At 33.0% G+C, this 24,568-nt stretch overlaps 2 protein-coding genes and 1 long non-coding RNA gene across 4 annotated transcripts in view; 2 read left to right on the top strand and 1 right to left on the bottom strand.

Annotated features, from left to right (window-relative positions):
* LOC129746254 (developmental protein eyes absent) overlaps positions 1-13,529 on the top strand; it is a 122,349-nt gene extending 108,820 nt beyond the window's left edge. Inside the window, exons 5-8 of the mRNA XM_055739835.1 lie at positions 4,662-4,857; positions 5,084-5,198; positions 5,290-5,534; positions 12,349-13,529. Coding sequence (XP_055595810.1) covers positions 4,662-4,857; positions 5,084-5,198; positions 5,290-5,534; positions 12,349-12,530 — 738 coding nt within the window. The 3' untranslated portion in view covers positions 12,531-13,529. The remainder of the gene's footprint in view (positions 1-4,661; positions 4,858-5,083; positions 5,199-5,289; positions 5,535-12,348) is intronic.
* Positions 13,530-16,266: 2,737 nt separating this feature from the next.
* LOC129745631 (cytochrome c oxidase subunit 4 isoform 1, mitochondrial-like) lies at positions 16,267-20,098 on the top strand. Of its 2 annotated transcripts, none has more exons than XM_055738826.1 (3): positions 16,267-16,390; positions 16,863-17,095; positions 19,624-20,098. In XM_055738826.1, the coding sequence occupies exons 2-3, from the start codon at positions 16,886-16,888 to the stop codon at positions 19,948-19,950; spliced, it is 537 nt and encodes a 178-aa protein (XP_055594801.1). In that variant the 5' UTR covers positions 16,267-16,390; positions 16,863-16,885; the 3' UTR covers positions 19,951-20,098. The 2 variants fall into 2 exon arrangements, with proteins under 2 accessions (XP_055594801.1, XP_055594802.1); XM_055738827.1 differs by having other exon boundaries at positions 16,273-16,390; positions 16,860-17,095.
* Positions 20,099-22,059: 1,961 nt separating this feature from the next.
* Positions 22,060-22,817, bottom strand: LOC129744238 (uncharacterized). The gene is made up of 3 exons (XR_008736862.1): positions 22,692-22,817; positions 22,377-22,636; positions 22,060-22,322 (listed from the first exon to the last, which is right to left on the bottom strand). It is a non-coding gene; the product is annotated as an uncharacterized LOC129744238 (long non-coding RNA).
* Positions 22,818-24,568: the final 1,751 nt, after the last annotated feature.

The following is a 24,568-nucleotide window of genomic DNA, read 5'->3' as shown; positions in this document are numbered from 1 at the left end:
TTACAAGTAAATTGAACATTCTGCATTAAAAGTTTGAAAAAATAGTGCACAGTATTGTTTTAATAGCCATCGTCCACACTTACCCCGGTGTACCTTACATGTTTCTTCAACAGCAAATATTTTTCATGAAGAATCAATTCTATAATGAAAATACTGCCCAGCCAACAATTTGGTAGGTATATCAAAAGATATACATACGTCTATGTCAACAAATCATCGTACATGACGTTAGAAAAAAGCATATACCTACCAAAAGTGGAGGCAATATACGTACATGTTTTTGTTATTTTCTGGTTTACGACATCGACAACATCATACGTGATGTCATCTACGATTTTAGAAATACTTTGGTACTTTATGTCGCATTGGCGTCGTTTTGTACGTTACATTAAAGAATTCGATTCATGCGCATTTACGATGATGGGAGGATTGACAGTTCCATCCACCCTTAATGCGATGTGTGTTTTACCCTTTTACGACTTGAAGCGACATGATGATAAATTGGCGATTTAAGTCACCCTTAATGCGAGGTGTGTTGAACTCTTGTACGACTTGAAGCAATCTGACGATGAATTGGCGATCTAAGTCACCCTTTATGCGAGGTGTGCCGAACTCTTGTACGACTTGAAGCAATCTGTCGATGGATTGGCGATTTAAGTCACCCTTTATGCGAGATGTTTTGTACTCTTGTATGACTCGAAGCAATCTGACGATGGAATGTCGATTTATGTCACCCTTTATGAGAGATGTGCTGCAGTCTTATACGATGTTCAGAGATTTTAACATCGATTGACAATTTAAGTCACATTTTATAAGATGTGTGTTGTAAGCTTGTACGATATGATGCAATTTGACATTTGATGGACTCTTGAAACGATATTTTATGTGAGTTGGGATGTACTCATGTACGATTTGTATCATAAAACGATTTTGCGGACCATTTTATGTAGCATGTTATGTGTAATATTGTGATTGAAATACGACGCTAGGAAGAAATAAAATTAATTGAAGATTTTAACTGATTTTTATTATAACTAACATTGAAATGCACTACATATATTTTCGTAGGTACCGCAACCGGGCATTGTCCCGCTCGCTACTTTCCTAACTGCAACCGCCTCCATGCCTCCCTCAGGATCTTTTGCGCCTCTTTCTTCCGGGTTTACAGCGGAAATTGCTGGGCCACAATTCTGTCCGTGAACATTCCTTGATACTCGTAGTATGCACAATGTGCATTGCACATGCAAATCGCCGGGCAATTGTCCGGCGGGTTTTTTAAATCTGAGCCTAGTGTGGGAGATTAATCCTGTTATTTTTGAAAGGAAAATGTTAGTGAGGTTTCTGTCCAACGCTGTTTTTCCAAAACCTACCTTTATTATTTTTTTCATCTTTTGCTTGTTTGCTTTAGTCGTCAACTTTCACAAAATTCAAATGCTGATACAAAATTGCAAGCACGATCGCAAAATTGCACATCCACTGAACACGATTTATCACGATGAAGTTTTAATATCATGATGAGATGTGGGCGAACGCTAAGTATCTGTTAATACGAATCTGATTTGATCGCATTTAATATATTTATATCGTGGGTAAAGTGACCGATTATACGATTATAATTATACTGGTTATAATATTTGTAGCTATATCGGAAAGACTCGGTGTTAATTTGCCTACTAATGTGACATTCTAGTAAACATACAACGTGATACGAAAGACGATGCTTACGTAGTATTCTTTACGAATTTATTCGAAGTCATTTACGATTTCGATTCGAAAGTAATTTGTGTACCAATAAAATGCTTCTTAAGAAACCTTATGCGATCGTTATAAGATTTCATTTGACATCGGCGGAACTAAATACGACTTCATCCAACAAATCGTAACTAAGTCGTATTTCATTGGGAAGTTGCATCTTCTACGATGAATAAACGATATGGTCGAATGGTAAGTGTACATATTTACGATTCCGATTTGAGTTGCATCTATATACGAGTTCGACGATGATTTCTTTTACGATTTCATGTTGGCTGGGTGTGGATTGTTTTTTTTTTTCAATAAAATTTGAGATTTTTGCATAAAACAAATTCTACTTTATATTTGTGATTTTCAGGTGAATGTGTGTATAAACTAAATTTGATTAAAAAAATTTAAATCTGAAAATTGAATTGACAAGCAAATGTTTAAGTTCATGTTCTTTTGAATTCCTTAACAATTTTGTGTTGGTTGAAAAACTTTTTTTAACAATTTTGTGTTGGTTGAAAATCTTTTTCTAAATTTTGAGAGACCAAAAACTTTGTTTAGTAACCCTTTCGAAAGTAACCTCACCTTTAGGCGTGATATATTAAATTCAGCACAAAACCAAAGCGAATATTTAAATTTACTTTTTGCGCAGAATATTTTATGATATGTTAATCTAACAATACACATGGCAACTGTTTGACAAGCTATTGCTGAAAACTATAGCTAAGAGAAGCTTTAAAACATGAGAAAACTTGAAATGGACCTATTTTTCGAAAAATTACCATTATCATGATTTTTTTTTTGGAAAAAGTTCATATGTTAGCCAGAAAAGGAGAAATATAAATCCCGTCTGAAGTAAGCATTCCAGATTGCCCGGTTTCATGCGGGCTTGCTCGGATATTCAGGGGAAAAATTCAAGGTGAGTCCGGATTTTATGTAAAACTGAACAATTTTTGTACGGATTTATTCTCATTATTTGCAAAATTTACCAAAAAAAAAACTAATTGAGCAACGATAAGCTTTGATTTTCTTGTCCGAAAACGAATTCTTCAAAGTTTTTTTTCGGTTAAACTAAATTATCTTCAGAGTTATATTCAGCAAAATCAATTAGAAATTGTTTTTAAGAGCAAATGAAAGTATCAAGTGTTTTTAATCCATTTTTCTCTAAACTTTGTTCAAAAAATAGATAAATTCTGCCTGGATTTGTGCAGATACTGCCAGGATTTTGAAATGGAAAATTGGAAAACGAATGCCCGAATGCCCGAATGCCGAATATGTTCAATATTTGCAACCGAAAAAGTACTGAAATTAAGCTCTTTAGCAAATGTGCAACTTTTGAAAAATTTCAATTTTTTTTAACAATAAATTAGTAAAGTAAAGTAGTTATTTGTAGAACTAAAGTTGTATGAAATCATACAACAAAACTTCTGTAAATTTTTCAGCGAAAAAATGGGTTTTAGTGGGTTAACATTAAACAATTGTTACAATGTAGAATGAAGGATAAGAAAGTTAGACGTGGTTAGACTTCCAGTTGAAGGAGTACGCTTCTGGAGCAATTATTGGAAAAGTAGTCATACCAATGGAAATTTTTACTTCAATTTACCATAACGTAGGGTTGCCATCCGTCCCGCAAAAGCGGGACATGTCCCGCTTTTTTGTCGAATGTCCCGTTGCCCCGCTTTTTCCTCAAAATGTCCCGCTTTTTTCAAGGTAAACGTTTTCAAAGTTCACTAACTTATATTGAAAAAAAAAAATTAAATTTATCCTCAATTTCAATTCATTGATTAATCACAAAAGTCTTTCTAATACGTATTTTTTCTCAAAATAAGCAACACAACACAAAAAAATTTCGAATACGTTTTTATCCTCAAGATAAGCATCCATTTTTCACAGTTTACTTAAGACAATACTAAAAAATCCTAAAGTTACCGTAAGATTCTGATTCAGTTAAACGTTTTCGGACCACGTTCAACCAATGCAAATAAATTTGGTTCGAAGAAAATATTGTTTAAGTTGCTTCCAAATGGTTATCAATCTTAATTTTTTGATAGAATTTTAGTTAAATTGCCTTTTATCATACAACTCAACTGTCTAAATTACAGATGGAAATTTTTCTTGAGTTTTCATTTTTTTTAAACAAATTTTAAACATATTTGTTATTGCACACAGGTTTTTTTCACGATATCAAAGCCACCGTAGGACATGTCGGACTTGACTTCTCTCGAATGACGTGTTAATTTGCGAGAACCGTGGAAAATAACCTTGTTTATGAAAAAAAATCGCGTTAATAGAAGTTATGTAAGAAAAGCTGAGCATAATCAATCTGCGTTAAAAAATTAGAAATTACTTTCTTTGAATAACATTGGCTGATGGTATACGTATAAGTTTGGCAAAAAAAAGTTTTTTTAAAGAGTTTCTTGAATGTCCCGCTTTTTTGTCGTTAAAGGTCCCGCCTTTTTCTGAAAGTTTCTGGTAAGCCTACCATAACGGCAATTAAAATAACTTCTTTTATTTGACAAACATTCCCACGGAGTGGTAAATTTTGAAAATTCAAGGGTATACTGATTAGGAAAAGTTCTAAATTTTCATTAATAGAAGGTCGAGCAATTCCTAAATGTTCTTGCTTAAAAGGAAATCACTTTTCACTTTTCACCGATAAGCCCGATAAACTAAGTAACAAAGATATCTGAGTTCTAAACTCTGAAATGTGTTTGTGAATTCTGTGTCATGAACTTCAAGTGCTGATTTCCAATTCTTAATGCGAATATTGAAATTGAAATTATTAATATTGATTTATTTTTATGTCATTAATTTCATGGTATCCCATGAGGCTTACATGAAAATAAATTCACATCTCCTTCATTTATCGTCCAAAATATAAGGAATTAGAAAATAATGATTAATTACACCCTCTTCAACAGAGTCGGGACCACCACATGCAACTGGGCTACCGAATGGAGGAGCTGATCTTCAACATGGCCGATTCGTACTTCTTTTTCAACGATCTGGAGGAGTGCGACCAGGTGCACATCGACGACGTATCCTCGGACGACAACGGCCAGGACCTGAGCAATTACAACTTCGGAGCCGACGGATTCCACACCGGAACGGCACAAGGTAAATATAGGACCTTCTCTTCGTCCTCCTCCTCTTGCAGGCAGATGTACAAATACAATTAAACTTAAAAGGCTCTGGGTCCTTGGCAAATGTTTGTGGCGGTTTTGTTTTTATTTGCAGCGTTGCCCTGCCTCGTATAGTAATGCTTTCTTCCGTCTTTGGACTATTTATTCGAAGCCAATTTCCCTAACGTTTTTACGTTTTTGTTTCTTCCCTCCCACACCAGGAGCTCCACCAAATATTTGTCTTCCTAATGGCGTTCGCGGGGGCGTCGACTGGATGCGAAAGCTGGCGTTTCGCTATCGGAAAATTAAGGACACCTACAACACCTACCGAAATAAGTATGATTTATGATTGTGCTCCTGTCAAAAAGAAATAAGGATGCTCATATTAGTTTTTTTTTCGTCCTCCCTCTTCTACCCAAAATAATAGCGTGGGCGGTTTGCTCGGACCTCAGAAGCGGGAACACTGGCTCCAGGTTCGGTCGGATGTGGACTTTGAGACGGACAGCTGGCACAGTTTGACGTTGAAATGTTTGAACATGATCGCCCAGAGGGAGAACTGCATCAACGTGCTGGTGACGACGACGCAGCTTGTTCCAGCGCTGGCCAAAGTGCTGCTCTACGGGTTAGGTCAGATTTTCCCCATTGAGAACATCTACAGTGCCAACAAAATAGGTGAGTTTTTTTTTGCAACGGCATATCAATATTGGCAATCGTCGATAACATAACTTGTTTTGATCAGATTCATTTCATATAACGACAAAACATAAAATTTCAACAGAAACTTCTTTTCAAAATTGAAACTCTGATTATTCATAAAAACTCAACCATTTTCATAAGAATACGCACCCGAATATCAAGTGAATGTTACATGTATTTATTTTCATTATATCATTAAATATCCACTGCTGACTACCTACTATAAGTCAGAATCAAACTGGAGAAATAAGAAAATCAAATGAAATCATACCTACCATCATTTAACAAAGAAAAAGAATTAGATTTTTTCTAGGAGTTGCCTAAATGTATGCAAATCAGGAAGCTTCTGCTTTAACATCTGAACTGCAAAATTTTAACCCAAACAACACTCAGAATCTCAGACGCTCTTTTAATATTAAGAAGAACATGCCTGATAAGATTGATGTCCAAAATCTTGCGACACGATTGAAATAACATTATTACTCCCTGTTATACATCATTGGAATTCTGTGAATAAACCTAAACATATTTTTTCGGATTAATATTTTGTGATCAGAAGGAAAATTAGATGCAGGTTTATTTCAATAATTTTTAATTCAGGAACTCATTTGTGAAAGATTCAAACAAATAACTTATATGCTATAGGATTTAAAAAAAACCCATAAAATACAAAAATCGGGACTGCGTGATTGAGAAAATGTGAAAGGGTGCTTAGTTTATGGTTTAAGGACTACAATCAAAAGAGAGTCTATTGGATAGTCCAATCACTCGTAAGGATCTTCGAGCAAACAAGCCATTAGTCGAAGTCACTTTTATTAATCAGTAAAGCTTTTTAAGGCTTTTTAAGGCTATTACGATGAAGAAATGCTTGAAGTATTTTGAAACGGTTCATATCGTCTCCAACCGATCTAGACTGATGAACATATGTAAGTATTCGACATGAAGGCGCGGTTCTAGAGTTCGGACTTTTTTCTCTTAATAAAGATTCTGAAATATTGTATTGTTTTTATTCATTCTGAAGTTAATTTCTCATTGTGAGTTATGGCCGGAGAATTTTGTTTCTAAAACTAAGTTTAATTCTGAAATAAAATTATAAAATAAAAAATATAAAAAATATAAATATGAAATCTGGAGCGTTTTGAACTAATTTGAATGAATTTTCTTTTGAAGCTTTCATTCTTTATTTTTAACTTTGTTTAACCCTCTAAAACTCAACCCCGTATTTTGACAGGGATTCACCAAAATGTCCGTAATACCATATATGTATGTACAATTACTTATATTTACTTTTTGTGCAGAACACGTTCATCTAACAAACCATACTAAGAGCAAGTTCATTGGTGTTGGGAAAAGGTGGTAGAAATTTTGACACTTGTAAGCACATTTTGAAATTTTTTCCATGCAAAAATGTTTTCAAGATCTTTGGGCGTTTTTTTACAGCACTGTTTCTATTTCAGCTGTATGTGATAGAAATATTGCTATTTTTGCATCACAGCGTGCGAGAATAGAACACTTGTTGTAAAAATACTAGAGGGCCACAGATCTTGAAAATGTTTTTGCATGGTAAAGCTTTCAAAATGTGCTAAAAGTGTGAACATTTCTACCACTTTTTTCCAACACGAGTGAACTTGCTCTAATGAATACTGTTTGATAAGCGATTGGCAAAAGCCACAGCTGAATAAACAGTTTGGTCTAAAATTTTCCACCGTTCAGATTAAATTACGAAAAAAAGGGGTTAAGTTAGCTAGAAAAGATGTTGTTAGTTATATTCCTCTAGGTTAATTTTTTTTAAATTTTGAAGTTTAATTTTTTTCAAGCATTGTATTTCTGAAACTAGAAAATCTTGGCCAAAATCTGGATCCTTCATTAAAAAAGGATATTAAAATGATTTAAAATCATATACACACACACACACACACATGTGAGTTTATTAGTTTATCAGCTACCAATTAGGCTGGAACATATATAAATTTCTTCTTTTGTCACCCCCCTGCCTTCAAAATTTTCAAAAAACCCGAAGGGGGAAATAAGTAAAGTTTGTAGTATTTTTTCTTAATTTCGAAAAAAAAAAATCAAGTAGGTACCCGAAAGATTACAAGACAAAAAAACTAAATTTTGGAAGATAAGAGTTGTTTCACCTTTTGTATTCTTTATTTTATTAAATTTTTCAATAAAAAATAACTTAATTTGTAGGTTTTGTGCAATGATATAGTATGCAATTTTGTTGCATACAAGATTTCATGCAATTTTATTCCAATTTATTTGTTTTTCGCATTATTTTTTATTGCCTCCCCCCTCGCGATGTTCCAACTCTGAGTGACAAAAAAAGGATTTGAAATTTGTTCCGGCCTACTGATTTTAGTAAAACTTTGCAATTTTTATAATTTCCACGAGCCATAGCACCAAAACCATAAGTGACAAATAAAATATGTTAGGCGATTTGTATTCAAGACGGCATAATCTTCCCAAATCATATATTTTTAATACCACCAAAATACTGTTCTCTGTGTTTTTGTTTTCTGTTTTTTTTTTGTCAAATAAGTTAGATTATAATTTTAAATTGAATTATCATTGTGAGAAATATCTGGAAACAATATTGACGACTGACGATATGATTGGTTGGTGAGAATCTTGAAATCCAGCCGTGTTGATCAAAAAGCACTCCAAGATCTTTCGAGTGTTCAACTCGAGCGATTGCTACGTTGCCTAGAAAATAGTCAACTAATAACGCGAATTTATAAATCCGTAATATTTTACATTCAATTTTGAAATCTATTTTGCATTAGCTGTTTGTTTTCATTTAGATGACCGTTATATGAATATTTGAAGTTTTTAAAACAGAAAAATGTAAATTGAAACTGAAATTTAAATAATGATTTAAAAAAAATTATAATACTGAAAAAAAAATTAGAATTCATACATTCACTTGGAAATCAAAGTTTTGTTTCAATATTTTGATTTTAACTACTTATTCATTATATTATTTCGATTCACAGAACATTTTAAACTACAAAAACCTAATAGGCAAATATGATTTAAAAAAAAAATTGTCATAACGGGCAAAATATAAACCAGAGCAATAGCCGGCATAGCATTTTTTTCCTTTAGAAGTGTTTCAAAATTAACATCTTAACCAGGAACGTTATTCTTTGTATGCGTGTTTTCTCCGATGTATCTTTTATTTGTTTTTTAAAGCCATCGAACATCGACGAATTATGAAATTAAAAGTAGATTTGTTAGGCAGAAATAAAAGAATTAATAGAAGAAAAGATCACAGCTAGAGCACTTTGGGTAGAAGAAATCGCATGTGAGCTAGGGCTCTTTTAATATGGACATTTTCAAACTTCTTGTTTGATTCCAAAATTGAAATTCATATTCTTGATTGTATGTTATTAGTAAGTTTAATTGTTAAGAAAAAAAAATGCTGGCTTTTTTCTATGCTTTCTGTCAAAATCAGGACTTTCCATTACCCCTCTAGAATAAGCCTGATTGCCCGGTTTTATCCAGGTATTGATAAAAAAATAGGGAAAAATCCGGTCCTGCCCGGTTGCCCGGATTTTATTGGAAAAGGTTGGGAATTTATTCACTTTATTTGACAAATAAAAAAAACAAATTGTGTTATAAATTTATTAATTTACTAGCTGACTCGGTGTGCTTTGCTACCCCTTCCATGAAAAAATTTCAGTTTGTAAAAATTATCTAATTGAATTAAGTTAGAATTAAATTTCATCATCATTCAAAAGCTGGATCTCGAATGAGGAACCAGTGGAGGAACTACATCGCCGGTGTCATCAAAGGCCGCTAGAAATCGAGATTCGGGAACGTAAGTGGAGATGGATTGGGCACACGCTGCGAAAAGATGAAAGAGATTTGCAGAGAGGCTCTAGATTGTAATCCAGAAGGTCATCGAAGAAGAGGCCCAGAAACTCGTGGCGGCGAAGCCTAGCCGCTGAAATCCGAACTGTCGACGAGAATCTTGACTGGGACCAGGTGAAGACGCTGGCCCCGGATCGTCAACAGTGGAGGTCTTTTACCACGGCCCTATGCACCGGAGGATCGGCGCGGTATCATTAAAGCAAAAAAATTAAAAACATTCAAAAGCGAACTATTTTTCGTACCGTCAAACGGGGCATCATGCAACAGCGGGGTTCGATGCAACATTTATATAACACTACATTGAATCAATTTTTAATTTAATGTATTGTAATAAAATTATCTTTTAATGATAACAAAATGATGATGACATAATTTCTCGCATCTTAAGCTAGTTGTCTTATGTTTTTTATTTTTATGTAAAATTTGAAAAATCGAGCAATAAATGTACAAATTTTAGCATTTTTTGATGCCGAAAAAAACTTTACCCAGTATGACGGATCGGCTTGATAAAATTACCTACAAACTTTTTACAGGTTTTCTAATGTTATACCAACATTGTTGGTGTAAAAATATTTTTCGAACAATCACCCAATTTTTTTAAATGAATATTTTTAAAATTCAGTTAGGTGTCTGGGGTTAAATGCAACACAATGCAAATCAAAGAAATTCCTTGTAAATCTCGTTTCCATGTGCTGGAATATGAATGTTTTGCATCACGCGTTTGTAAACATTTAAATTTCATTCATCCAACAATTTATTTTTATGATTTCAGCTTGTAGAATTTTTCGTAGTATTATTTAACCCCTAAATGTATGCAACATCCTTATTTTCAGAAAAAAATGTGAAAATTTGTTTTTACAGACCCAAAAACTACTGCAATTGGTGTTGTCATGCGTAATGGTCTTTAAGGCATTGCAAATATATTAAAAACTATGAATTTTCGTACGTGTTCATAAGATTTTTCATTAAAAACAAAGTTTGTTGCAAGTTACCCCATTTTCTAAGGAGTGTGAAAATCGCATGTTTTTAGAAAATTAAAAATAACTGAAGAAACCAATATTTTTTTCAACTACGCCAATTTGATGCCCCAGCCTTCTTAAAACTTTTGATGCATAAAGGATACGATTAACTGTGAACATAAGTTTTTTAGAAGCCATTGAAGTTGAAAATTGTTGCATGTTGCCCCAGTTGACGGTAACTTGAAGGTTTGAAGGTTGAAGAAGCCACAATAGGAGGGATCTTCAATACAATAAATCATACCTTTAAATTTAAAAACAAAATCGTCCCTTTTTAAGCAGAGGAGTTTTTAAATACAGCCAAATTTGCATCTAATCAAAAAGTGTAGAAAACTTTATGAAAACACTAAGACATAACTTTAATTAATAACAGCTATTTTTTATTAACGACACTTTACCATCCTTGTGGCATTCGTGTTGGCTTAGTAACATGTATGTTATATTTTATGAATATGAGAATTTTCATTCATTAAAATAGGAAGCGTCTATCATTATCTCATTTAATTTTGTTATAAATTATTGGTCAATTATGTCGAAGCGCTTACGTTTATCTATTTTTAACAAAAAAAATCCACAAAGATTTTATCATATCTTTGTTAATTTGATATGGGAACAAAAACCCCTTTTTTGGATTCGGAGAGGTTTTAAAGTATTAAAGAAACCATTTGCGGTCTTAAAAATGGCTAATTGTATATTTTTATTGAATTTGTATGGGAGCTCCCCTCCCTTAACACGCTCGTCGCCCCAAAAAAATATCGAAGCGTAAAAGTACAGCGAGAGAGCTCCAGGTTTACAACGATTGATTGATCGGTTCAGTAGCTTCCGAAAATTGTTCGAATCATGTCATATTTTTATTAATTGTGTACGTAAGCTGTCCTTCTTTAAGGTCGTAGAGGTTTGTACGTATTTTAGAAACCATCTCCGACCTCAAAAACTCTTACACACCAAGTTTTACATTGATCGGTTAAGTAGTTTTTGAGTCTGTAGGGAACAGACAGACGGACAAACATTCATTTTTATATATACACTCAAAGAAATCTTGGTGTTTGAACCAAAAAAATTTTTTTTTTATTCAAAACAATATTCTATTGAAATAAACTCTTTTTTATTTGATACAATTTATTCTGAGTTTGATTCTAAAGAAGAAAATTTGAAACAAAGGATTTAAAGGATCAAAGAATTTGTTTTAATTTCAAAGGTGAAAAATCCTTTGAAATAAAGGAAAACAGATTAGAAACAAAGGATATTTTATTTGTCCCAGAATCAAAATAATTTTCCTTTGTTTGACCACAAAGCAAAGGAAAATTCCTTTGTCTTAAAAACGCTGCGTGTATAGATTTGTTCAAAACGAATTTTATTGAGCAAGTTTTATAAAAATAATCATGAAAGGTTTTATGGGAGATACGAACGAAAATGAGCTGATGAGTTTGAAAAACAATTCTTTAAGTGTTTTTTTTGGTTTTGTTCACGAATTCCTGGGTTATGACCAAATTTGTCCGGATATTGCTCCAATTTTTGGTCGACAATTTTGAAATCACCCCAGTGATTACCGCAAATAAAGATAAAGAGTATCCCATTTTTACCCATTTAAGAAACAGGTTAAGAGGAATAACGTTTGAGAATCAAATAGGAGATTATTAAGAATTTCAAATTAGAAGTGCGAAAACAATGTTCTGAACCAGAAAGCAGAATATTGATTGATTTATCAAAAATCACATTTCGAAATGATATTTTGTAATGTTTTAGTAGAGCAATAGCTAACATTTGAACTACGAAAGTTTAATCAGTTTTGAACGAATTGGTGGTACCAACATTTTATAAAGTTCTTACATCCAATGATCAGATTTTAAAATTTTTAAAGTTTTCTTTTAATATGTTTTCTCTCTTCTCATCTCCAGGTAAAGAGTCCTGCTTCGAGCGCATCGTAACGAGGTACGGCCGGAAGAGCACCTACGTGGTGGTGGGCGACGGCCAGGACGAGGAAAGCGCTGCCAAAAATCTCAACTTCCCCTTCTGGCGGATATCGAGCCACAGTGATATTCGGTCCCTGCACACGGCCCTGGAAATGAACTTCTTATGAACACGGAAGTTGGTTATTGCCTCCAGCACTGTTATTCTGTACGTTCAACAGTTAATTTTGTTCAACGAAGTTCTGCTGACTGTGTTAAATTAAAAGTGTCGTTAGTAGAATAACCTAATCGATCTGTAATTTTATGAAATTGTGCGAAGATTTTTTGCAAAAGACTAATCGGTTGATTTAAACAAAAACAAATTATTTTCATTATAAAAATGAGTTGTGAACAGCAAAACCCGACCATTGTATTTTATCTGCCATTTCTCTCCAGTTTGCCAAATTTGTTAAGAAAAATACACCTTCCCCTGTAAAACCAAATCAAATCGAAAACTATAATGAAACTGCTCAATGGGGTCGTTTGTTCCAAAAAATTCATTTAAAGATCCTGCAAATTTTCCTAAATCCCAGTGTATATCTTTGAATGTACTAAAATCTCATGTGCAAAAAACTGAACCTTACACTAGAATGCCAATTTTTGTCTGATATAAATAATAGTTATTGCATATAGATCAAATGTACATATTTCCTAAATATAGTAACTTTCAATGGGCTGTACGCACTGATAACTGTAAACTTCAAAACAAAAATATCAAATTATCAAATAGTCACTGATGGCACCTTATAGTAAAAAAAAAATGAAATGAAACACAAAATGTAATCAGCAGAAATGCTTTCCTTTATGATAATCGAAATCATCTACATAGATATCAACGGTAGCAAATTAAGCCACACCTTATGCAGCAATCTGTACATAAATCTGCTTTAGAGGGAGTGAAATCAAATTGTGGAAAAATACTTTCATGAAAACATTTTAATTGCGAATAGAAAAAAACTGAACCTATCTACCAGCTTATTGCAAAAAAAAAAAACTAGAACGAATATAGATACATAGTTATTATTCTTTATGTAAAGCGACGTGTAAAGTTAAGATGGTGAACAATTAAACTCTATTTATAAGCCCACCAACAACCACGGAACGTTAAATTAATGCAAGCCAAAATATAAATAAATAAAAATAATCAAATAAACTTTATTTATTCATTCTATTTGTTTTGTGATGACACCTACCTAACATGAGAAGTTTATCTTTATGGCAAACTGTATGCTGGATTAGTGTTTTTCGTAGAAATTCCTAGAATTTCAAAACCATTAAATAACAGAAATGCGTTATTCAAACTTCCATTCTGACTTGAGGAAAGCGCCTGAGTTTATGCCATAATATCGATGTTGAAGTTTCTCCACGTACGCACATTTCGATTCTGATTTAAAAATTAGATTTAAGATTCAGATTTCAGATTCAGATTTCAGATTCAGATTTCAGATTTCAGATTCAGATTTCAGATTCAGATTTCAGATTCAGATTTCAGATTCAGAAATCAGATTTAGATTTCAGATTCAGATTTCAGATTCAGATTTCAGATTCAGATTTCAGATTCAGATTTCAGATTTCAGATTTCAGATTCAGATTTCAGATTCAGATTTCAGATTCTGATTTCAGATTCAGATTTCAAATTCAGATTTCAGATTCGGATTTCAGTTTCAGATTTCAGATTCAGATTTCAGATTCAGATTTCAGATTCAGATTTCAGATTCAGATTTCAGATTCAGATTTCAGATTCAGATTTCAGATTCAGATTTCAGATTCAGATTCAGATTTCAGATTCAGATTTCAGATTCAGATTTCAGATTCAGATTTCAGATTCAGATTTCAGATTCAGATTTCAGATTCAGATTCAGATTTCAGATTCAGATTTCAGATTCAGATTTCAGATTCAGATTTCAGATTCAGATTTCAGATTCAGATTTCAGATTCAGATTTCAGATTCAGATTTCAGATTCAGATTTCAGATTCAGATTTCAGATTCAGATTTCAGATTCAGATTTCAGATTCAGATTTCAGATTCAGATTTCAGATTCAGATTTCAGATTCAGATTTCAGATTCAGATTTCAGATTCAGATTTCAGATTCAGATTTCAGATTCAGATTTCAGATTCAGATTTCAGATTCAGATTTCAGATTCAGATTTCAGATTCAGATTTCAGATATCAGATTCGGATTTCAGATTCAGTTTTTAGATTCAGATTTCAGATTCAGATTTCAGATTCAGATTTCAGATTCAGATTTCAGATTCAGATTTCAGATTTCAGATTTCAGATTTCAGATTTCAGATTCAGATTTCAGATTCAGATTTCAGATTCAGATTTCAGATTCAGATTTCAGATTCAGATTTCAGATTCAGATTTCAGATTCAGATTTCAGATTCAGATTTCAGATTCAGATTTCAGATTCAGATTCAGATTTCAGATTCAGATTTCAGATTCAGATTTCAGATTTCAGATTCAGATTTCAGATTCCGATTTCAGATTCAGATTTCAGATTCAGATTTCAGATTCAGATTTCAGATTCAGATTTCAGATTTCAGATTCAGATTTCAGATTCAGATTTCAGATTCAGATTTCAGATTCAGATTTCAGATTCAGATTTCAGATTCAGAGTTCCGATTTCAAATTCAGATTTCAGATTCAGATTTCAGATTCAGATTTCAGATTCAGATTTCAGATTCAGATTTCAGATTCAGATTTCAGATTCAGATTTCAGATTCAGATTTCAGATTCAGATTTCAGATTCAGATTTCAGATTCAGATTTCAGATTCAGATTTCAGATTCAGATTTCAGATTCAGATTTCAGATTCAGATTTCAGATTCAGATTTCAGATTCAGATTTCAGATTCAGATTTCAGATTCAGATTTCAGATTCAGATTTCAGATTCAGATTTCAGATTCAGATTTCAGATTCAGATTTAAGATTCAGATTTCAGATTCAGATTTCAGATTCAGATTTCAGATTCAGATTTCAGATTTCAGATTCAGATTTCAGATTCAGTTTCAGATTCAGATTTCAGATTCAATTTTCAGAATTCAGAATCAGATTTAAGATTCAGATTTCAGATTCAGTTTTAAGATTCAGATTTCAGAAATTCCTAGCAAAAAGTACATCAATCGACAGAGCAGATTCTTATGAAAATTCATAAAAAGTGGTCAATTGGAGTTAGAATATTGGATAAAATCACAATAATAAAATCTTGCAAACCCACCAACACGAGGGGAGTTCGAAAAATGACAAAAAAGATATGAGTTTGATTACAATATACTGAAGAAGTGGGATCTTTGAGAAACCAAGTATGTTATATCAAAATAAAAAATTAACGAAAACCAAAAATTGGAATCTAGAAAATCGGTTGATTGATAAATGAGATACCTACAGCGATGAATTTCTGTTTATGTCTCTCAAGTTAATTTAGTTATTTTTAAACGGAAATTCTTCTTCTTTTTAGAATAAATTCTAATGTTAATTTCAACCAAATTGATGATTTCTCGAAAAAAAAAACGGCTTATCGAATGATATTTAAACCTGACACGAATGTTAAATTTCCTATCATAAACTTTTTGAAAAAAAAAATTCTGCGAAGTTGTGTTTCTCCATCTTTTTCAAACTTTACCACATAGCCCATAAAAGTTATTGCTTCAACAAATTATTTTCTTTGTTCCATTACAAGAACATTCGGTTGATAGAAAAAATGCTATAAAACAGTATTATAGTAGAGATTTCGGCGTTTCTTTTCCCATGGTATGTGTAAAGGCTAACATGTAAGCGGTAGCACAAATCAGTTGCAAGTTTCCCTCTTCCATTGCGAAGAGCGCGCTACCAGTCAGTGCGTCAACGCACGTCAAATGACATTCAAAACGTCTGAATCTGACAGCTGATCGAAAGAACAGCAAAAATAAGAACCTCACCAAGCAGGTCGGCAAAAGAGGCAGCATTTTTTCCATCTTCTCTCGACTCGATTACAAATTTTCGCGAAAGGTGAGTGTGGCTTTTGTAGCGTTAATTTAGCTTGAATTTTGTTGTTTGTGGTATCGTAAGTAGTTCACTAAATGTTTTAAACAGATCGCGATGTTTCGGGATTTCGATTAAATCATAATTCGAAACCTTTGATATATCGATTGTGTAAGACGTGAAAACGGTGTCGAATGAGGGTTATGAATACTATTCATAAATGTTCCAAAATTTTATTAAAATATGTTCCTTCCAATCATTAGCATTTTAAACTCCCTTCCTCTTTTACACTAAATTCTTAACGTTCTTAAAATTAAAACGTTTCTGTGTATCGATTGGTAAAAGCGATTTGATGTTACATAACAAAAACGAGTGTTTTTTTTCTATTCATCATCAGAAGGACGTCACTTGATGTGGAATGAAGGGCCGGATAATTCTAGATTTCATTTTCTACGATTTCAAAATAAATAACTTTTTTTTTTTGCTTCATTTCCAGCAGTTCTGTAACAAACCGGAAGCGAAATGGCCAACGTGAATCTGGCTTCGGTGGTTCTCCGGAACGCTATGCGCACACAGCTGATGGGCATCCGTAACTCCAGCGATATGATTACCGCCAAGATCGGTAAGCGGGAGGTCGTCGGCCACGGCTGGAACGGATTGCCCGTTTATGCCGACCGTATCGATTACCCGATGCCGGCCATCCGTTTCAAGGAAGCGACCCCGGACATTGTGGTGAGTATAAAAGAAAATGTTGATATCCAGACTCAACGGTTAACAACGTCATATGCGTATCTTGATTGAAAGGGTTTTAAAATTAGACATAACTATTAAGGCAACTTGGTGGTTTGCTTAATTATTCGCACAATACCTGGAATAAGGATAAAGTTGATAAAATCCGGTTCTCGATAGGAAACTGCTTATTAGTTTTATCTAACTTGGAATAAGCATTCATTCTATAAAAAATCATTCGATTTTTCAGAAAATTTATATTTAATCTTCTACATCTTTTTTAAAATGTTGGAAATACAGTACTCGCTCGTTAATCGGACGGACGATGTTGTAACGCTCTCACATTCGAAATTTCATCTATCGAATTTTTCAAACTATCAATATTTAGTTTTAAAGACCTACGATTTTTTTTATAGAGAACCTTTTTACATTCGGTTCCTCCTACGATTTTTGACAAACGTATTCATAATTTGGATTAACTTCAACTACAGATACACTGCCGCTATTCGCAAGACTGTCCCATTTGCATTTTCGTCATTTTTCAGTTTATCTCAAAAATCGTTCAAATACAGTTAGTTCTTCAATTCAGACTAAAAATTTTCATAACTTTGTTCTCAATATATATGAAAAAATGTCATGTCATGTCTGTCCCATATGAAATATACCCGCAAAGCTGTCCTATATGTCTATTTATACAGGATGCTTCAAAATTGCTCCTCTAATTTACGTTAATTTTACAAATATTTATACAATGTGTGCGACAAAATAAGCATTCATTGGAATTGCGAAAGTTAGACTAGATAAAACAGTACAGTAAAGTTAAAAATAACAATCTTCATAATTTTTACAAGCTAAGTTTAGCCTAACGGGTAAATTCCATCAAACTGTTTTTTTTTAAATTTCGCATGAAGCTTATTAAATTGTTCTTTGATTCAGCATTTATTTAATTTGAAGGTATTTATAGTCTTTCTAAAAAGATAATCGACCGAAAAACTTTCCAAAATATGATGGTACAGGTTGTTTTATTCATGGAACGTTGTTATTCATTTTATTTTAGACCCACTCAATTCTTACGGTAAACTTTCTTTATCTTTGACTATCTAAACATGTCATAAACATCATTTCAAACTTATTTTTATCAGTAAACAACCAGTAAAGTGAAAAATACAGCTCAGATAGAGAGAATCAAATGATCAACTGACAAAAGAAAAGCCAAATATGGGACAGCTTTTCGGGTATATTTAATCCACATGCGAAATATACTCGCAAGGCTGTCCCATCATTATTTTCTCCTCCGCATCAACAACTTCCAAATCAAAAATACATTGGACGAAATTCTACAACAATTATCTAAATATCTGTGAAGAAAGAAGTATAAAAGGTAAAGTTTAAACCGAGAAATCCACGAAGGTTCATGAAAATCTTTAAACCCGTTTTTCTCGGTTCGTTGTTTTTGCATATGGGACAGACTTGCCGGCAGCGGCAGTATACATATGGTGCAGCTTTCAAAGTGGAGTTAAAAATAACGATTTAAGTCGCATGAGCACAATTTGATGAATTCATTGAAATTTTAGCACAAATAATGAAAAATGCTAAATTTTGATGGATGGAACTTAATGTATTCGTGGAATAATCTTAAAAAAAAAATCAATAAAAGCTGTCAATTTCTTAACAATTGAAAATGTGTCGAAGACGTTGAAGTAGGTTTAATTTTCTATTTTCTAAGATGTTTTGGTAAACAGTTGTAAGCAATTAAAAAACCTTTCCATTATATTATCAGCAAATTTTCAAAACAAAAAACGCTTGCTACTATACCTGCGTCGCTGTCTCATTTGGCCATTTACTCACTTCTTTAAACTACCTACTTCCGCATGTTACGTTAATGCCGTTAGGTTTGTATAGAAAAACGGCTAAATACCGAATATTGACTGGTTCAACTATTCGGCCAAACGAATATTTGGCCGAATATTCTATTGAGTACAAAAGCGATTATTTGAATTTCCTTCTATCTCTTCCATCTACCAGATGATGTATTTATAAGATCTTTTTCAAGTAAGGGTTTCTCTGATTTCCAAAATGTCACCAATAACTGAAAGGATATCAGATAACTAGTTGCTTCTACTTTAATATTCTGTTTCTTCTGATAAACAGCTTTCTCTTCAGGATTATTTTTCTTCTGGTTTGTCACCAAAGAGATTGGGTTCCTGTGGAATCTGGGACAAAACATGTCGAAACAGGTCTCAAGTAATTTGGAATGGCATATTTGATATCTAATTAGATGAAGGTCGAATTTGAGCAAGATTTTTCCAAAATGGTTGTTAATAAGAATGATGATCTTTAACCTTAAGCACACTATACTTACAACCTCACTCCAAACGATCGGGCAATTTGATTCTGCAAGATATAACATTCAACCTTCCATAAATCCGTCAACATTCAAAGCATGTCAACAAAAAAAGAATATTATAAAAACTCTTTTTTTTCATCGCTATTCGATATTTGTAACATCACTATTTTGTCTTTGGTTTCAGGCCCTCCGCGAGAAGGAGAAGGGCTGCTGGAAGAAGCTGTCCGTGCAGGAGAAGAAGGCTCTGTACCGTGCCTCGTTCTGCCAGACCTTCTCCGAGATCAAGTACCCCACCGGCGAGTGGAAGATCTGTCTCGGTGCCGGTCTTATCGCCGCGTCGCTCAGCATGATCGTCATGATGCTTATGCGCACCTTCGTGTACGACCCTATTCCGGAAACCTTCGACGAGGAACACCAGAAGGCTCAGCTCAAGCGTATGCTGACCCTGGAGGTCGGAGGTATCGAGGGACTTTCGTCCAAGTGGGACTACGAAAACAACCGATGGAAGTAAATTAATTGACGCCACCGGTGGTCAAATATATTTAGATTGGATTAAAGTGTTGTATTATAAAACAAATAACGGTTGGTCAAAATCTGGGCCCTTCATTTCCACATCAGCTTGAAATAAAAATCAAAGCAGAAAAGTTACGGTAAAGTTATTGTTATTTTTTTCAATTGTGAAAGAAATTCTCCCGAACACTCATGTTTGACAAATTTGACCAACTGGAGCGATGAACGGCATAAATAAATTTAAATTACTTTGGCAAATGTCCGAAAAATGATGAACATGATGTCATTCCACGTAGTGAATGAATCTACCGCCGCTACTAAGTTGCATATTGCGCGAGCAAATTAGCAAACGTCATCAAAATTCAGAATGGATGGACTGGACGGTTGTCCCCGTTATTTCGCATAAATGTGGTGGGTGTCACAGCATTGTTGCCCGGTGAGTGTGGACAACGAACTATAATACGTTGCCGAAATGTTTCCCGTACAGCTGCTGTGAACGGGAACATATGTTTGAGTATTTGCAATTCATAGTCGGTAAGTGAATGTTCGCTTTATTTTGTGATTATACATAACAACGCAATGTAATTCTTGCTAATTTCTTTACGCCATGGAACAAATGGATGAAAAGCACTAGCCTAGATTTCCCAAATCAGATTTTTTTTATTACTTTTTGCCTGTTAGCAAAGATATTCTATTCTATCAAGATACCCGGCTGAATAGTTTTTCGAACAAGTAGTCTGGGACATCAACTTTTTGTTTACAGTGCTGCCACCAGCGAAAAAGTCTTCAAGCTTCCAACTTGCATTCAAGCTTGCAAACACATAAGTTTTGCGTCTAGCCGACGAAACCACCTGAATATTACAAACGAAACACACTTTTTTCTTACATTTTCTAAGTTAAGTTTTTCTCCCACAGAAGTCGATTTTTCGACTTCTATTGAGAAAAGATGATGTACCGTAAAACGGGGTAACATTGATCACCGGGGTAAACTTGATCAATAATAAACTTTTTCACATTATCATCAATAACTTAGTCTATAGTTTGAATTTTTGAAAACTGTTTTCTACGTTTGAAAGCCTATGATTTGAGCATCAAATAAACAAAATTTGGTTTGTATTTGAAATTTTTTTCTGTTTGTAAAAATCTTATTTATAAATCTTAAAATATCTATTTTTTCAAGGTTCACAAACAAACAGCTCTCTTGATAATATCAAAAAGCATTTAGAAGCAAACGGGTTGTTTAATGTGATAGAACAACTTTTTTTCTTTGTAAATGAACGGTTATAGTGCTATTTTTATAGTCATTTAATGATAAATTTTTGATATTTAAAAAATAAGGACGTTTTCCTAGAGTAAGCCCGTATTGGACAAATGGATACGAACCTTATAAAATCGTTAACTTTGAATAAAAAATGTAAATGGAAAAAGTGGGAGGGCCTAGGGGAATGTGTGATGGTAAAATTTCATTTGTATTTTGAAGCTCAAATTATTTAGCAATTATAACACTTTTTGCCCCTAAATGTAGGCAGCATCAAAGTTCTTTTTTCGATTGTAAATATTTTTAAAATAAAACGTTAAAAATCAAGGTTAAATTGATTAACTAGCATATGTAAATATCATGAAGGTGTTTTGTATCCTTTATGATTAGGAAAACTCGTTAAAACCTTCAGAATAGAGACTGATCAATGTCACCCCAAATCATCAAGTTCTGAACAGAGACGAAATCGATTTTTAAATTAAATTTAAAAAAGTCTAATAAATTTCTGCATCCATGTTTTACGTTCATAGGAGTCCAGTACTGGTTTTAACAATATAAAACATGCCACATTCCCCTTCACAGAAAAAAATAATCGAAATATAGTGAAAAAAGTGATCAATCTTACCCCGGATTACGGTAGTTGATTTTTAACTAGAAGGAATAAGTTTGAAAATGGTTATTTTTAAGCCATAATTTTAAGCGCTGTTTCTCGTAGTCTCTTAAAAATAAAAAAAATGAGAAATAGAAAAAATACATTTTTTGTAATGATTGATTTTATTTCTTGTACGAAAATAGATGGTATTAAATATTTGAATTTTGAAAGTATAAAAAAAGCAGTTCATCCCACAATGAATCAAGAAAATCTTCACTGGATTTCGTCGGACTTGAGATGATTCAGCTCCGACACGCGGCAGCAGTTATAGGTACGGAAGTGAAAGTTCCTCACGACCGCAATCGGGATGAACAAAAAAGTAATTCTAAGACAGGGTCGGGCATTGTCGAAAATATTAAAATTTATTTAGTTACATTCTGTTGAGCCCTTCGGATATCTGGTACCCACCATTAGTAACAATTGATTTTCGTAGACAGGTGTTTCAACACGGGAATTTGACATGCTAAAATAAATAAAATAGTCAATAGCATAAAAAAACTATCAGCAAATAAATTACCGTCTCTTTTTAGGGTCTAAAATTGATGGCATCAGCTTCAACCACATCGATAAAAGGATTTTTGACACTCTTGGAAGGTTGGGAGGGCTCTAAGCGGTTTCTGGATATCCTTCACAGGCAGGGTGGAAAACTTGTAGCGAAGTAATTCTTATTATTCCTCTTCTTCCAATTCGAGGGCCCAGCAATTAGTTATTTATCAGTAACTGTTGCAAATTCGAATTATCACTGAAGGGACAAAGTGAAACGCTGCTCCGGAAAACCTGTAAAAATATAATATTATTATGTGGGAAAGCTCACGTGAAAAGCTTCACATACCTGCCAGTTCTAACGTCCGAGTTCTGGTCCATCCGTTTTAAAGTTTTTGTTTCCGCTTCACAGTTACACAGTAGAAACAGCAGCTCACACTATCTGACAAATATCGAAATAAATTTTCTCCACAAGATATAAACAAAAACGCCAAAGCATGCTGTTAAAATTTTCGAATTAATAATAAAGCCTTATTCGTCAATATTATTTTGGCGCTAGTGTTTTGTCCCCAATATTTCTCAGAAGCCGATAGTACCTGCTGTTAGACTAAATATAACGATATTTTTTTTACTACTTAATAACCTTCTACTGCGAGGTTTTCTACTGAACACTCAAAATATAAAATTTGGATGAAAGTCTCTATAATTCAACAACAAACAAACAAAATTTTAATGATTCAGTGAGTTTATTTTAATTATGATAACAAAACCTCGAAAACTAATCCCAGGTTCAGCATTTTGCTCAAGTTTATCAAAATTTTCTTACTTGTTGAACGAAATTCAGTTCTGAAAATTCAATTTTGAATGAAATTGATCTCATCTAGGAGGATCTGGTTCCATATCGACAAAATCGAAATTTTACTTCTGTTTCATAGTTCGGATTGATCCGTGCTTGAACAAAAAGTTAAGTATGTGATGAAAAGGTTTCTAAAAAATTTCTACCCGTTCATTTTTAACACCTATAGTTTTCTTATCATTTTCTATCCATCCATAATTTCCATATCTTGAAAATGTTCTCACTACACATTCTTACGAAATTTAATTCATGTTTTTGAATTTCATATCCGTTTTCAACGTAGATAATAATTTTTCGAATATCAAAAACAAATTAGAAACCATCCGAAATTTTTGAGTGAAATTCAGATTTGATGATTTAAACCTTTTTCTTATGCTGAATTCAAATATAACAAAGCTTGAAAATGGAGATCCAGAATTGAAAACTAAATTCATATTTTAATTTAGATTCACAAGTCGGATTAAAATTAACATTTGAAATAATGAATCCAGATTAAATTTTCAAAATTTAAATTACTGATTCTTGATTAAGGGCTCTTACTTAGCAAAACACATTTGTTTAGTTTGAAACGTTTATAAAATGAATTCAATCTTCTTGAGTTATCGTCCAAAAGTTTGGGATCTCAGTATGGTGTATCGGCCAAATTTGTCAGTACTAAAAAATGCAATTTCATTTCATGCGCATTTCTGTAATTAAACTTTGTATTGTTTATCTGGTAATCTAATTTGAAAACTAATGATTTGAACTTGTTTTGTGGATGTGTTTCAAATTAAGTGCAGTTCGCAAGCTTTCAAATGAGCCCAACCGATCGGCAAAAACTTGTAAAATATCAAAGTTATGGTCAGAACGAAATTGCATTTATTTATTTAATGGTAGTACTATTTGGAGAAAATTATCAGAAATTGACCAAACTTTTCATTCAAAGTCCATGCTGTAGAGTTGAAAAAATCGCCATCTCAATTGATAATACTTTTTAAAATCTAGGTAGGAAATCTGAACGGGAAATATGATATCTGAAGGGAAGAATGATTATACCTGATTCCTTCGCTTTATCTCGAAACCGGAATGTCTTTCAAATATCAAATGTTCTAAAGAAATGTGTCAAATAGAACAAAACAACTATGATGTTATCTCAATAAATAAAAAAAAATTGTGTTATTGAGCTTTGTTCGAAAATTTTACACAACGCGATGTGAAGGTCTTTTTATATCACTTTAAAATGTTTTCCATATGAAAAAATTGTAATAAAAAAATTATTTCAATATGTCCATTGTTAGTCATATGATCTTCATAATACCATATTTTTTAAGCAATAGTTAACTCTCAATTTTGTAAGGAAAAGGTTTTCTAAATTTATGTAATGGGTTTAA

The sequence above is a fragment of the Uranotaenia lowii genome, chromosome 2 (genome assembly GCF_029784155.1).
Source record: "Uranotaenia lowii strain MFRU-FL chromosome 2, ASM2978415v1, whole genome shotgun sequence".
NCBI lineage: Eukaryota > Metazoa > Arthropoda > Insecta > Diptera > Culicidae > Uranotaenia > Uranotaenia lowii.
This window is presented reverse-complemented; position numbering and strand designations above follow the sequence as displayed.

What these genes read in the sequence shown, in the direction of transcription:
- LOC129745631 (XM_055738826.1), top strand. Translation starts at nt 16,886, where the DNA reads ATGGCCAACGTGAATCTGGCTTCGGTGGTTCTCCGGAACGCTATGCGC. An exon ending in AAGCGACCCCGGACATTGTG is followed by an intron (nt 17,096 to 19,623) that starts GTGAGTATAAAA and finishes CTTTGGTTTCAG; the next exon opens with GCCCTCCGCGAGAAGGAGAA.